The 16570-nt window shown below is 42.8% G+C and overlaps 1 protein-coding gene across 1 annotated transcript in view; it reads left to right on the forward strand.

Annotated features, from left to right (window-relative positions):
* Positions 1–16570, forward strand: part of b3glcta (beta 3-glucosyltransferase a) — a 55001-nt gene that overhangs the window by 4365 nt on the left and 34066 nt on the right. The window contains exon 2 of the mRNA XM_037469530.2: positions 4642–4688. Coding sequence (XP_037325427.2) covers positions 4642–4688 — 47 coding nt within the window. The remainder of the gene's footprint in view (positions 1–4641; positions 4689–16570) is intronic.

The following is a 16570-nucleotide window of genomic DNA, read 5'->3' on the forward strand; positions in this document are numbered from 1 at the left end:
GGTTTACCAGTTTTGTATGTTACTTGAGATGCATTGTTGATGAACAAATGACTTATGGAATGTCAGACACCATACTCCATGCTAAACTGTTAGTTCATGTTGCTAATTAATGGCCATAATAAGTATCTGAACACATGGAGATCTGTCAAAAGTTCCAACGTTTAAGTGTATTTGGATCAAAATAAATCACCCCGATAGAGTCCCGCGCCTGGGTTCAGAGTGCCAGAACGGATTCTAGATGCTGCTGGCGGGGGTTGAATGTACATGAAACGTTGAGATTTAATATGACACAACGGCCCATGAATCCTGTGCACCACACATGCCTGACCTACAAATCCGAGGCATTATTACAGTTGTGTGTTTCAGGGCAAACTGTATGCCATGCCATCTGTGGCTCTTTTTTGATGAACTCCTTTTACCTTGACAGTGTCTGCCGCCTGTCCCTGTTATATGTTCATCCATGAAATAATCAGAGAAAGAAACATTTACATATACAAAACTCAATAAAAAAAATGTATAATGTGTTCAGACAAAGCACAAAGCAAATTTCAAAGGGAGAGAGGGCTGGCAGGCGACAGGAAAGAAGCAAACACCCATGCAGCACAAATTGATGTTAAATCAGGTCTGCAGACTTAAAAGTGTTGCTTATTGAGATGCATGACTTCTCTCCTTGAATGCACAGAGACAAGAATGAAACGACCAGGGGTCATAGCAGAATGAATTTGAGTTCTTGATACGTTTTTTTTTTTTTTTTTTTTAGAACGGTCTGAGCAGTCACGCTGTCAGAGACAGAGAAGAGCGTCCGCATTGAGGCATTGTGCCGAGTGACAATGTATTTTTTTCATCTAAAAGCTTTCAAATTTCTAGGTCTGAAATCTGTGCGCAGTAACTGTATGGTGAACAACAATGGTTGTAATAGAAAACCAACCGTAAATGGAGAATTTGTGCCCATCTCCTGCATGAAACTCGCTACATGCCGACAAACCGGTTAAGCAAACTGCGTCCTGCATTGGCACCTGAATCCCAGCATCCTCCAATATGGTTGAAGGCGCAATCTGCAGACCAGTTCTCTGAAGCCTACACTCGTACTGCTGGGGTTACAGACGGCAAAAAAAACTAAACTCTGCAGCCATCAGATTTCCATGAAGATGAACTTTGTGTTAAATTTGAACACACCTCAGTGACATAAACAGGCTACACCAGAATGCCATTTGGGTGAGCTTTGCCCCGCGGGTGGAAGTCCACTTTTCAGTGGGCTCTTACGTTTCCATGTGATGTGCCTAGGGTTGCAAAATTCCGGGAATATTCAAAGTTGCAAACCACAGGAATTAACTGAAATATATGGGAATAAACTGGAAATTCTGGGGTAATTTAACTGTATTTACCTTGTCATAAGCAGACATGCATGCAAACATTTCTAATACAACTTTTTTGATATTTTGTGAGTAGAACTTTATTCTTTCATTCATTTTTTTAGTTTCATTTCTCTAAAGGTTTTCTTCCTGGACCTCATCAACGTCCTCCTTAATGTCCATTTCCTCAACATCAGGACTCTCAGGGTACATTTGTGGTCACATCGCGTATTCCTGTTTGACGCGGGACGTGGTTTATCACCCTTTAACAGATCAACTTTCTGCTATTGTTTTTTCCTCGCATCATACGCGACTGTAGTTGTTGTGGAAGTTCTACTCACGTCGAATCACCCAGAGTCGTGTTTTTGTACTAACAGCTCTGTGAATTTCACCGACTTCTACAAGAACTGCGCCTGGATGACTGCCGCCTCCAGCGGTACATGGTGCTGGCCGTCAGACTGTTTGATAGCTCATTGGCTCAGATTGGGCACCGGACTTCACGTAATGCTTCAATGCCGAGGAAAGTGTCCCGTGGAGAGACACCGTCCGCTCAAGCACAACCAAACGGCTTTTTTAAGAGACACACACGTTATCATTGAGCAAACGTCCTTTATATTACTTAATATTTAGTATGCCAGTGTGTCGTTTAACAATAAGTCATTGGGTCTGTGCATAGACGCTGGCGACGCGTTTGGTATGAACATGCCATTAGGCTAATAAAACGATTCAAGCCGCGTTGGTTACTCCCCTGTCAGCCGTATCGTCCGCGCCACCCTCCCCCCGCGTCCACCCCTTCAGCCCTGCAGTAGTGTGGTCTGTGTGGCACTTTTTGTTTATTTCAAAATTCCCATGGAAACTTTCCAGAAATTTAGCAGGAACTTTCTGCCCCTTTGCAACCATAGATGTGTCAGCTTTGCAGGAAACATGTGAGTCTCTTTTGCTTGCTGAATGTTTGGCTGTCCTCTCCTGCCGCTCGACGCCATTGTTTGCCACACAGACGGTTTTTCTGCAGAAACTCCTCAGCTGGGAGCTGCTGCCCTTGGATTTAAAAGGGCTCGGTTTAATTGCTCTCTGCTTGGGGACGTCTGTGCATCGGTTTGGGTGGCAGTACTGTGCAAGCTGGACACTTTACCATTTTCCCTTTTTTAAAGGCCTTTAGTCAGCCGAATTTGCTTTGAACAATGACATGTGGACTTGGTGATTATGGGAAGCCTTTTTGAAGCTGGCACCGACAGTTGATTAGCATTCATTGTTCATGTATTGCACCTCCATATCTGTAGACTTGAATTGTGCAGTGTCAAATGTGGCCAATTCAAAGTACCCATTAAGTCCTGGATGACGCAGAGAGTTCGGTCACACCAAGCAACTGTATTACAAGCAAAGTATTGCTTAATAACTCTGGATGTGGCTGCTGATAGATACAACCGTTCATCTTGGACAAAAAGGAATAGTATACCCTTAAAGTATTGTCACCCTACACATGGTACAAAATGTCTTTGTACATCCACCGCAGCCTCATTCCTTTCCCCAGTGGTGAGCACCGTGTTCCCTGGCTAATTGCATCGGGAGCTGCATTTTTCTCACACAGACAATGTGAAACTGAGAAGGTCGTTGCAAAGAACTCTGGGCTTTCAGCATGTCTAATGATTTGCAGTGTTTCTGAAATCAAAGCGGGCCGATGAAAACATGCTCGGAAACAACAGACTTGATTATGCAGGCTGAAGATGCAGGTGCTCCCATCAGCACTCCTGACTTTACGTCGGGGGTTCCTCCTCTCCCCCGCGGGTCTCTGCCGCTCCCTCTCCAGGACGCACGCAGAAAAGATGGCCATCGTGTAAAGAGCCACGGACGTGTTCCTGTAGGAGGGTTTGATTCATGCCAAAGTGGTTTAATGGCGTCCCGTGCCAGACAATATAGTGCCTACTAGCTCTATGGAGCTCGGGATTTGCTGGATCATATTTTATGCTTTGTGAGCTTCACATGGCAATTATGGTTTGTGGGTCTGAGATAAAACTGAATTAGTTTTTTTTTGTCGCTGATGAATGAAGGAGGCAGTTAATGCAAATTGTTATTTCCCATAGTGCATCCTTTTTTCAGTAGGCACAGGCTTTTCTTTTCTTTAGGAGCCCTAATTATCTATATAGGAAAGTATAGCGGACCAACTGCTAAAACTGTGATGGATGATCACATGATAAAATAAAAAACCTCAAGGTCCTTTTTAATGTAGCTCTGGTTTTTTGGGGTTTCATTCATCATGTGGTCCTCAGGGGATACAGTTTCCTTAGTTCTCACAGACCTGTGGATGTTCAAACCTCGCATTTTTCTGTGCTCTTTTATGGCTTCTAGTTTCATTGATTCACAGTTCATTCAATGTGAGCAATGTTACTATGGATAGTACTCAAGATGTGATTTTTCATATGTTAAACAGGTGAATTCCATTCATGAAATGCTCCTCTTTCCCAGCTCAGTATTTCCAGGCACTGAAATGATACGGAGGATTATCGTCAGATATTCTGAGCATTCATATTCTCATCACAAAAAGTCTCCATGAACAGTAAAATGCAGTATTCCAGCTGCATACAAAACAAACGTAAACCAGAATCCCTTCTGACAATTCAGTCTTTCTGTGGAATCCGTAATCACAGTAATCACTCCCCAAATGTAGGTGTGATCTGCTCTTTTGAAGACATCTTGTGTGTCTTGACACACTGAGGTGTTTTGAAGTGTTATCTGATCAATTTACTGCATAATGAGTCATCTCAAATGTACCTTTTTATATCTTTTTTTTACACTTAAGCCCAAATTCCTAGAAAGCGTTTCTGCTCAGTGGCGCTGAGGAGATGGAAATGTAACTCTTTCTCGGGTTATGTCACCTAATTAAAGTCAGATTTAAAGCCGACTGATGTTGGGGAGCAATGCGCCTGATTTAATTTAAACGGCTGTATAAATCCTTTCTTAGGGACACCGCTGTTTTTGATGCATCGATTTGAAATCCTGGGAATCTTTTTGAGGAGACTTTCTCATCTCAGAATCAATGGCAATTTAATTGCGAGAAACTCTCAGTGCTCTAATTACAAACTGGAATAGACGAATGGTGCTCTCAGAGATCCGACGTAGGCTCAGCAGGAAGGAATTACCTTTTGTTAACGAGCCTTCTTCTTTTTCAAATAAAATAACCTGGAGCAGGTTTTTCTGTTCAACCCTGCTTGCTTACGCTGGTGTTTTTTTCCATTGCTTTTTTCAGTACCGTTGCGTAAAATAATATATTTTTCACTTTCTTTTCTTCCAGTCCATTTCAACTTGTCGGCTGGCAGCTCAACAGGAAAAGGCTCACAGGTAAGGAAAGCGGTTTATTTCTTGAGCAGAGATTAGTTTTCACGTTTGCCATTTTGCTTGTTTCTTGTTCAAATCTTGGTCAAATCATTCATCACCTCCATTAAAGCCTTAATTCCCCGACCAGATAAAGTGAACAAGTGTCTCTTTTCCCTTCATGGACGGATCATTGTCCCCTACATCGGAGGGTTCATTTCCTCCACAGTTCAAATACATGTGCTCTTTCCTTAAGTACAAGATGATCTTCCGGAGCGGCATTTCCTGCAGTTGCGGCTCGATAAATAATTAACATTTTTGGTTGCTCCACTTCTCATTGGCGTGAGGAGACGCTGACAGTGGGTCGCCCGGCAGAGTCACAGAAATGACAAATTCTGTCTTGTTTTTCACTGAAGCCAGCCACTTCTCTCCCTTGCTTGTTAATTTCTCTCACACTGTTGTAAATCACCCAAGGCGGTAATTATCACCAATAACTAAACTTCCAAGTTAGAACAAGTATAATCTAAGTGAAAACATTTTTTTGATGTTCTGGGAAAGATAATGCTTGATTGAGCGGATGAATTGTTTAATGGAGTCAATGTCCTTGTTTTAAAAAAAACAAACCTCCCTTCTTGACCCTGACATGCGGCTTCTACGGGTGGTGTTGCCTAGTTACCAGGGGACCACGGCGATCGTTTCTCCTTCACCTTCCCAACATGCCTTGTGTCTATGAATGCATTCACAGTGCATTTGACTGTGACTTGGCACAATTTTGTAGGGTGTTTGCCAAAAGAAGAGTTGATCCAAAATTGTATTTTACTCAGACATTTGTTCTATTTAATAATACCCTAACATCCAATTAGGGGGGCGCCCCCACCTTTTAAAATTAACATGTTTACCTTTTTATATTTAAAAATTTAAACAATATTGGATCATTCTGAGATATGCTAAACCAAGGGCGTTTCTGCTAGTGTACTTGGTTTCGATCCATGATAACAAAGATATTGTTGTTGGTCCTAGATATTGATTAGATGTGAGGTGTTCTATGTGACTTTAGCTTAGCTTAGCATTTTTAGTTTAGCTGGTCCCGATCCGGTTAAAACGGAGCACAGATGCTGGTTCGGTCTCGTAGTTCTTGCTTGCTGGTTGTGATGAAATGTAGCCGCAGTGTGTTTCATTTGAAGTGAGTGTAAAGGACCTCTGATAGGGGGAGTATTCAAATATAGGGTTAAGTATTTTATTTTAGGCATCTTGTTACGTCAATCGGAGTATTTCCGGTTGCGCTTTTATTTTGAAGGTTCGAAAACCGGAAGTGGGTAGTTAGAAGCGCGAGGGAGACGTTAAAAGATGTTATAAGACGTTAAAAGGAGGGTAAAACAAAAGAAAAACACGGAAAGAGTCACGGTTTCATTAGTTTAGCACCCGGTTGACAGGGGCTCAAGGTTAGTATTTGTTCAAGTTTGTAAAATATTGTTTTAGGTTATTAAGTTTTCTTTATGTTCTGTGTAAGATGCTAATCAGTGTAAATATTTATTTTTTCTCTTAGTTCTTACGGTGTGTTCAATAAAATACCTATGGACCATCAGTTTAAGACTAGACCATAATTCAGCCAGGGATGCTACAGTAAGAACTTGCCCTCATCAGTCTCACCAAGATCCTGATGGATGTTCATGACGACTACAGAGGAATTTGATGTGATGGTCTACATTTGAGGGACATAATGGGAGCATCTGCATCAGACTTTAGTCACTCAGATCAGATAACGGATGCCTATCAGGCTAGCGAAGAGGAAGAACTTCGCAGATCTGGTCGTCATCGGAATCCCACAGAGAAGATGCTTGCAATGAAGAATGAGGAGGCTCACAAAAGGGAAAAAAGGCTCATTCACCTTTATGAACAATGGAAGCTCCAGGCACGTGAAGCCAGAGAGCAGCTAAAGTCAAATATTTCCGAGAGTCAAATTACAGCTCTTATCGACACATTGGAGAAAGAAAAGGACAATGTTACAGATATGTATGTGCAAATTAGAGATCACAACACTCCCTCTAGTGAGACAAGACGTCGTGTTGATGCCTGTGAGGCAGTGACAAAGGACATTATTAAAATTGCTTATGAGAGAATGGCACTCATAGATGGTGATTTTGACGTGGAAGAAGTTAAACAACGTCTTCTGGAGCTGCTAAATAGAGACTATGCACACTCAGTATACGGATCAACAGTCTTCCATTCAAGTCAACGCTCAGTGGACACCATCCTAGCTGCTAGCAGAGCAGAAGCTGCAGCAGAGCTAGCAGCAAAGGAAGCTGAGTATACAATGTTTCTAGAGGAAGAAAAACAACGAGCAATGATTCAACGACTGGAGGAACAGCAGAAAAAGGACCTTGAGGAGCATAAACGTGAGTTAGCGCGACTGAAGGCCGAGAAGAATGTCAAGGCTGCAAGAGCCAGATTATCGATCTATAATCAAGAAGTAATGCAAGAAGGCAGTGTTTGCTCTGCTGACTTTAACACAAGGGGACAGGAAAATGTTTCTCAACCACAACCCATGCTTCCAGCTCCCATCCAAACAACAGCATATCCTATACAGTCAGATATATTAATTCTTGCCCAAGCAGTTCAAGATAGCATAGCTGTGAACCGCCTACCAGTGCCAGAACCATCTCTGTTCAGTGGCAACCCGATCCAGTTTATAGAGTGGAAGGCCTCGTTCATATCATTCATTGACAAAAAGAACATCTCGTTTGCTGAGAAACTGCACTACCTGAGAAAGTATGTAGGAGGTCCAGCACGAAAGACACTTGATGGCACACTTTACAGAAATGATGATAAGGCCTACAAAGATGCATGGAACCGTCTCAACCACAGGTATGGTCAGCCATTTGTTATACAGAGAGCATTCAGAGACAAACTAGCAAGCTGGCCAAAGATCCAGAATAAGGATGCAGAAGGATTCAGGACATTTGCTGACTTTTTACATGCATGTCAGGAAGCCATGCCTCATGTTAAAGGTCTCAGTATTCTGAATGACTGTGAAGAGAACCAGAAGCTGGTCCTTAAGTTGCCTGAATGGGCAGCATCACGGTGGAACCGCCAGGCCACTCGAGTTATGAGAGAAACGCAGGAATTTCCAATCTTTGAGGTTTTTGTCACTTTTATGGAAAGGGAAGCAGAGATTGCCTGTAATCCAATAACCTCCTTTCAAGCACTACACTTATCAGAGTCCCCGACAGAAAGGAACACTAAATCCAGGGTTCTCCATACAGAGACGGTTGCAGAAACGGAAAATGACATGCAGTCGAAGACAGGCTCAAGGCTCCCCTGCATGTTCTGTCAAGACAGCAAACATGTCCTACACTCTTGCCCTGAGTTTAAAGGGAAATATCTGGATGAAAGAAGAAAATATGTGAAGGACAGCAGACTTTGCTATGGTTGCTTAAAGCCAGGCCATGGTGTCAAAGAATGCCGTCACCGACACTCATGTGACACTTGTAAGGGAAGACATCCAACTTGTTTGCACAACGACAACTACAGTGAAATGAAACCCGTGTTGGTTTCTAACCAGATCATAACAGAGGGAGCAGCCACCACACTGTCACTCAATGCAGAGACTTTGGAGCCATCCACCAGTTCATCCATGATCGTGCCTGTGTGGGTTTCTTCTATAAACAACCCAGGTATAGAGAAACTTGTCTATGCACTGCTTGACACTCAAAGTGACACAGTTTTCATTGATGAAGAAGTTAGCCGTAGCTTAGGAACTACGGCACATCCTGTAAGACTTAAGTTAACCACCATGATTGGAAAGAATACATTAATGCAAAGTGAGAGGGTCTCAGGTCTCAGAGTACGAGGTTATAATTCCTCTACTGTCATAGATCTACCTCCTTCGTATACAAAAGACTGCATACCAGTGAACCATACACACATTCCTACTTGTGAAACGGCAAGACAGTGGACTCATCTCTCAACATTAGAAAATGAAATTCCACCTCAGTTAGAGTGTGAAGTTGGTCTTTTAATAGGCTACAATTGCTCAAGGGCACTGGCACCACGGCAGGTAATCATAGGAGGAGACAACGAACCGTATGCCGTTCGCACAGACCTCGGATGGAGTATTGTAGGTTGTTCATCACCTAACAGTGACTCACTAAGCTTCACCAACTTGTGCCACAGAGTTGCTGTCAAAGAACTTCCTCCAGTGACACCATCCGATGCCATCAAGGTTCTTGAGTATGACTTTAAGGATGTCAGTAAAGACGGCAAAATGGTGTCTCAAGAGGACATACGCTTTTTGAGCATTTTAAAGGAAGGCATTCAAATGAACAGTCATGGCCACTTTGAGATGCCACTCCCCTTCAGTGAGAGACCAGATCTCCCTGACAATAAGCAACTAGTTAGTGCCCGGCTCAATCATCTTAAGAGAAAACTTCTAAACAATGAGAAGTACAAGGGACATTACATGAAATTCATGAAAGAAGTCATTGAAAAGGGTGATGCAGAGGAAGTTCATGACAACGGAAAGGACGGAGAGCAATGGTATATTCCTCACCACGGGGTATATCACTCAAAGAAAACAGAGAAGCTTCGCGTTGTGTTTGATTGCTCAGCCAAGTACAATCGAACAAGCCTAAACGACCATCTACTGTCTGGCCCTGATCTGATCAACAATCTTGTTGGTGTTCTCTTAAGATTCAGACAGCACCGCATTGCCCTGATGTGTGATATCGAGAAGATGTTTCATCAGTTTCATGTGCGTGAGGCCGACAGAGACTACCTGCGATTCCTTTGGTGGAAGGATGGAAAGATGAATGCAGAACCACGGGAGTTCCGCATGAAGGTTCATCTGTTCGGCGCTGCATCATCACCTGGATGTGCAAACTACGGACTAAAACATCTTGCCAAGGAAAATGAGGGCCAGTTTCCCCTTGGCTCCCAGTTCATTCTGACAGACTTTTATGTTGACGACGGTGTCACGAGTATAGAAAATGTGAAGGAAGCTATTCAGCTTGTAAAGGAAGCCCGGGAACTCTGTGCAATGGGTGGGCTGAGACTGCACAAGTTTGTGAGTAATAACCGATCAGTGCTGGAGAGTATACCAACATCAGAACGCGGCAGTGAAACAAATACTCTTGACCTCGCCCTCACTGATTCGAAGATGGAGAGAGCGCTTGGCATCCTCTGGAACATTGAATCTGACACCTTCAGATTCCGCATCTGTCTGAAGGATCAGCCAGCAACACGACGTGGCTTGCTATCCACAGTTGCCTCCCTTTACGACCCACTGGGGTTTGTCGCTCCCTTTATACTGACTGGAAAAAAAGGTGCTTCAGGAAACATGCAGAAATGGCACTGGCTGGGATGACTCGCTCATCAGTGAGCTGCAACCAGTGTGGAAACAATGGAAGGACGATCTGGTGAATTTGGAGAAAATTAACATACCACGTTGGTATGTGCCAACTGACTTTGGAAGGATCCTGAAAAGAGAGCTACACCACTTCTCTGATGCAAGCACATACGGGTACGGCCATTGTTCTTATTTGAGACAAGTGAACGAAGATGGAAGTGTTCATTGTGCTCTGGTTATGGGGAAATCCAGAGTAGCTCCCATTAAGATCCTTACCATCCCCAGGTTAGAGCTGACTGCTGCTGTCATCTCAGTTACAGCAAGCAACATCCTGAAGGAGGAGCTTGGCTTTGAGGAGGTCAAGGAATACTTTTGGACTGACTCCAAAGTAGTTTTAGGATACATCCACAATGAAGCACGTCGTTTTCACACATTCGTGTCAAATAGAATACAGAAGATACATCTCAGCACAACTCCACAACAATGGCAATTTGTTCCCACTGACAAGAACCCAGCAGACCTTGCCTCAAGAGGTTCAAGTGTAAGGCAACTTCTCACATCAAACTGGTTTACAGGACCTCAGTTTCTGTGGGAGAAGGAAATACGTCCAGCTGAAGAGGCATTCACAGAAATCACAATTGGAGACCCTGAAGTCAAAAGGATTCAAACACTGAATGTCCAAACAACAGAGCAAGAAAGTCTCTCTCACCGCCTTTTAAAGTTTTCGTCATGGTATAAAGCCACACAAGCTGTTGCGCGTCTCATTCGTCGTGTAAAGAAGGATAAATCAGCAGGTCACAGTACGGTTCAGGAGCGAGAAGAGGCAAAGCAGGTCATCCTAAGAGACTTACAGATCCAAGTGTATTCAGAGGACATAAAGCTGATCACTAAAGGATTCCGACCCCGAGCTCAGAGTAAACTGCATCACACAGATGCTTTTCTGGATCAAGATGGAATTCTCAAGGTGGGAGGGAGACTGAAACATTCATCGCTCCCTACTTCAGAGAAACACCCAGTGATCATCCCCAAGGATCATCACATTACCAAGATGATAATAGCTCATTGTCATGAGAGGGTTCAACATCAAGGAAAGGGAATCACCATGAATGAAATCAGATCAAAAGGATACTGGATTCCAGGAATCAACAGAGCTGTGGCATCACATGTGCATCATTGTGTCAAATGCAGGAAACTCAGGAGATCTGTGGAAGAGCAGCGAATGGCAGATCTTCCGTCAGAGCGCGTTGATCCATCCCCACCATTCACCTATTGTGGAATGGACTGTTTTGGTCCATTTTCAACCAAGCAAGGACGCAAGGAGCATAAGCGATACGGCCTGCTCTTTACATGTCTCTCCTGTCGTGCTATCCACATTGAAATGTTGAGTGACTTGTCAACAGATGCCTTTATTAATGGCCTTCGTTGCTTTCTTTCCATACGAGGAGCCGTACGTCAACTTAGATGTGATCAAGGAAGTAACTTTGTCGGAGCTAAAAACAAACTGAAAAGGGCCTTAAGGCAAATGGATGCAAATCGACTAACAACATTTTTGGCTGAAAATCAGTGTGACTTCATCCTGAATGCTCCCCATTCAAGCCATGTGGGAGGTGTATGGGAGAGACAAATAAGAACAGTAAGGAATGTTCTCCGTTCCACTCTCTCACTCTCTTCAGGCAGGTTGGATGATGCTTCTCTGCGGACATTCTTCTATGAGGCAATGGCTATCGTTAATAGTCGTCCACTTACAGTGGATAATCTGAGTGATCCAGACAGTCCTGAACCGCTGACACCCAATCACCTGCTTACCATGAAATCTGGTGGAGTCTTGCCACCTCCTGGCAGATTCATCAGGGAGGACATGTATGCTCGTAAGAAGTGGCGTCACATTCAGTACCTCACAGAGCAATTCTGGAGTCGCTGGAAGAGAGAGTATCTCTCCAACATTGCCATCAGACAACGGTGGCATACTCCAAAAAGGAACCTAAAGGTTGGCGACATTGTCATGGAGAAAACAGATGATCGACCACGGAATGAGTGGAGACTGTCCAAAGTTGTAGAGACAATAACTGATAGAGATGGACTAGTGAGAAGAGTAAAGATTTGTTTCGGAGATCAGAGGTCGGGAAAAGAAGGACAGCGTTCTGACAAGCTATCCATTGTTGAACGTCCCATTCAAAAGTTGATTCTACTCCTAGAGACTGTTTAACTTAACAACTGTATGAAGAGTTCAAATGTGAACGTTTGCCAATGTTAAATGTGGTTTTACTGAGCCTTAGAGGTCATTTTGAGTTTAGAAATCATTCGTTCTTTGTATTCCATTTTATCATTTAAACCACTCGTGATTTTGTGGGAGTGTAAAGGACCTCTGATAGGGGGAGTATTCAAATATAGGGTTAAGTATTTTATTTTAGGCATCTTGTTACGTCAATCGGAGTATTTCCGGTTGCGCTTTTATTTTGAAGGTTCGAAAACCGGAAGTGGGTAGTTAGAAGCGCGAGGGAGACGTTAAAAGACGTTATAAGACGTTATAAGACGTTAAAAGGAGGGTAAAACAAAAGAAAAACACGGAAAGAGTCACGGTTTCATTAGTTTAGCACCCGGTTGACAGGGGCTCAAGGTTAGTATTTGTTCAAGTTTGTAAAATATTGTTTTAGGTTATTAAGTTTTCTTTATGTTCTGTGTAAGATGCTAATCAGTGTAAATATTAATTTTTTCTCTTAGTTCTTACGGTGTGTTCAATAAAATACCTATGGACCATCAGTTTAAGACTAGACCATAATTCAGCCAGGGATGCTACAGTGAGCACTGCACCAGACTCTGTTAACAAAAAAAATAGCTTTTTAAGTGATACGATGTTTGCTGGCAGCCAGTCAAGTGGTTACTTCGGAGGCCATTTTTAGCCTCATGTGCTCTGATTAATCTTCGTTATGAACAAAACTCAATTCCTGGCATTCGCTTCCGGTGTTCTTCACCACTGTTTTGGATGTAGCGTCTTTTCTTACTACTTAATGCTTTGATGGGGATTTAATTCGTGCAGATGTGAAGAGTGGTTCATTCATGGATTTGAAGTGTCTCATCGATATGTGTAGCAACTTTAAAGCGTTACATTTGAGAATGGAATTTAGTATGAACTGCACTGCTATACATTTTTGGAAATAGGGAAATTAGTTTGGCTGACTAACTTCCAATATTGATCTAAAAAGGGACATAAATAAAGGAATACAAATAAATGGCTATATATTTTTAATGCACAACTTTTGGTTCTTTTTTTGTATGCCTTGCGGAGCTTGCTTGTGATTATTGTAGCCTGATAGTCATTATTGGTACTGGTTTAACTTGATAAATGGTCTAGATGTTTAGCAGTTGCTAGTTGTAGTGGGGGAAAGTAAAATTGTTTTGTTTGAATAAATCAAGTATGTAGTTTATCTGAATTCAAAGAAGATAAGATTTCAGGCTGTTTTGGTATGGTTAACAAGGAGCTGTTCATTGCATATTAAACCACCTTTTGATGCCCTGTGCAAGTTATCAGCGTATTCAAGGTGGTTTCTGGGCCAATGCCCGGTACAGAAGACCGTCCCCTGAATACGAGAGGGTTCCCCATCTGACTTCAAACAGCTCTGCTCAGCAGGATTTAAAAACTGGCTAAATCTGCAGGGGCCCCTGTAGTGCGTGTGATACGGGCAACACTGATCTCAGAATGCAAAGTAGCAACTGGTAGTGTTACACTTCCCGCTACACGTTCATAGAATAAGTAAACACATCTCCTGGATGATTCTGCAACCCGTGGCTTACTGTTTGCTCCCTCGCGGCGGAGGAAGAGACGCTCATCTGTTTCAGTTTGCCGTCAGGATTTGAAAAAGTTACACGCTCGGCTTTGATCAATGCGCTGTAGTTGCTAAACATTGCGACAAAAGCCTTGTGATTTGTAACTCGGTAAACACGGTTGCAGCACTAAACATTAAAGTGTAATTTTCAGTGTCTTTGAATCCCCTCCACGCGCCCCCTCCTCCCTTTGAAGACATACTGGAGCCCCGCGATGACTGGCATCAGCTTGAACTTGGAAATGACTTGAGCAGTTGGCAAAGACGAAGCCAGGTAGTGGAATTATCTGCCACCTGCGGGCTTCGCGAACAGGCTAAAAAACACGTGAGCTAAAAGTCTGGTAAATTAAGCAGAAGTGCCTGGAATGTGCTGAGAGGACTCAGAGCAGCGAAAGGACGCACAGATACATTATTTACGAGCTTCCTGCTGAAGGCCAACGTAAACCCAACCAACGGCTTCAACTTGTTAATGTTCCCATCATTTTTGCTGACACTCAAGTCTTCTCCAGGCACATAAGGGCACTTTTGAAAGGAACTGCACAGCCCAAGCAGGAAGCAGTATTCTGAAAGGAGAGCCGGAGGGGGGGGGGGGGGGGACTTTTTTTTCCTAGATGTTGTTAAAAGCCCAAACCAGTCATAGTAAATAAAGAACACAAACAGTATAGCAGAAGTAATTGAAAGTGTTGGTCCTTGTAAGTCGTTCCATGTGTTTAATGGTGACGCCACAAGATTTCATAGTACATCTTCTACATTTTGTCAGGTTCTGTGCAGAGAATCACCGACTTGTTCGATTGAACACGTGTCTGATTGGACGGCAACGTTTGCTCTGTTATCTGCAGGGGGTCCTTTTCTTCAGAAACCATTTCACTCAAGATGTTTGTGTGATTTCTGAATCAATGCCTCAACAGTTTTTGACCTTTTATCTCAGAATAAATGTGTATATATATATTTTTTTATTATATATATTACAAATCTGTATGTATGCTGCCAATGTGAAAATCCAATTACAACTGGACAAAAGCTTTGGTTATCAGCCATCTCGATGTGGTAGACACACGCCTACAGTCGTTAACATTACATTTAAAATAAAAACCCGCTGAGGTCATTTGTCAGAGCTTTTTTAAAATTATGTCTCCACGCTGTTAAAGGCGTTATGTTGTGACTTTTCCCTTCGTCAGGTCCATGCTTGTGATCTCAAGAGTACTGTGAGCCCTCTGGCACTCAAGATTGAAGTGCTCAGAATTTGGTGGTCACGGGTCAATGTGGCTTCACAAAAACTCATAGTAAGGATAAAAAAGTGAAGTAAAGCCATTTTTGCATGCAAACTGCCACATGACGGAGGCAAACCTCCACGAGGCAGTGATTGTAAGTCTGTAATTGTAAGTGTTCTTTTGATAGCAAAAGGAAGAAGAAAAAATGTTTAATTGTCGCGTTGTGTGGTAACCTGCTGTCGGAGTCCTTGTGATGTGCGATTAGATGCAAAATATTTAATTGGCTGCATCAAGATCTTGATACCAACAGTATTCTGTCAAATCAATGCAAAACTAAGAGGAGGCAAAAGATATGTATGCTGCATGCTGTAGCTAACCCCCCAAAAATAATTTAATTCAACATGGTTCTTATGGTATTTATAGAATTTCGCCCACTCATTCATTTAATATGTTTATTTATTTTTTTTGTTGTTGAAATAACCCTCTACCGGCCATTTACTGGTTTAGTTTGCTTACAGCAATGCATAACAATCGTGTCTTTTTGTAGCCCTTTTTACTCGGCTAAGGCGAGCCACAACACTGAGACACAGACCAGGGGTCTGTTTCAAGAATCGAGTGTTGTTTGTTTCAGAACGGGAGGTAACTAAACTCTTCTTCAATAAAACTCGAGTTTCTTTCACAGGCTCCTCCCTCTGACCGAGGCTAGCCAATGACACACGCGCGCTTTGACAAAATGAACAAAATAAAATCCTGTTACGTTAAAGACTAAAGTGTTTTCAACTGTATGCACCTGAATAAAATACATTATACGTTCAATACCATTGTACCAGTTTTGACCAGCGATATTATCCTTGTGATTAAATATGAGCATGTTGTGTATTTCAAGCCTGTGTGTAGTGCATTCTAACAGTGTAAAAACTGTAATTTTCCCACTGGGAATTAGTAAAACGTATGGACTATGTTTAGTGTGTACATTCAATTTTAACTGACCACACTATTCTGTCTTTTGCCGCAGTAGCGTGTTGCTCTGTTTCTAATTACAGTTCATACTCTGCGTACGCTTGAATTAATATTTCCAGCTCAATAGGGGTGACGTATGCCAACCGATTGTTTGTGGTGGTTGCCATGGTAAATCTTTGTATCATGGCTCCATTCCTGCTGCCTTCAGTGCACGCACTCATACCCCAAAATCAGTTTCCCATCTCAGGGTAAATCAACTCAGAGTTTAGGGTTTGACTCAGAGTTTGTTGAACCTCCCACTTTAAACGGACCCCAGCAAGCCGAAGCATCAGAGCTGTAACCAAGTGGCTAAAATCTGAGGAAAAATATCTGCCATCTTCTGAGAGGCCAGGGAGGGCACCATGACCCTAAATAACTTCCCCGGCAGGGCTTGACAGTAACCGTTGCCCTGTCGCCCTAGGCAACAAGATTTGGACCACTGTCAACAATTTTGTGCGGTCTAGTCGCCTCTGTTGGCAACAGTTCTTGTGCTTGGAAAAACAAAGCTGAGCGGGAAAGTGCCCCTTTTGAACT

Source organism: Pungitius pungitius, chromosome 3, assembly GCF_949316345.1.
Source record: "Pungitius pungitius chromosome 3, fPunPun2.1, whole genome shotgun sequence".
Taxonomy (NCBI): domain Eukaryota; kingdom Metazoa; phylum Chordata; class Actinopteri; order Perciformes; family Gasterosteidae; genus Pungitius; species Pungitius pungitius.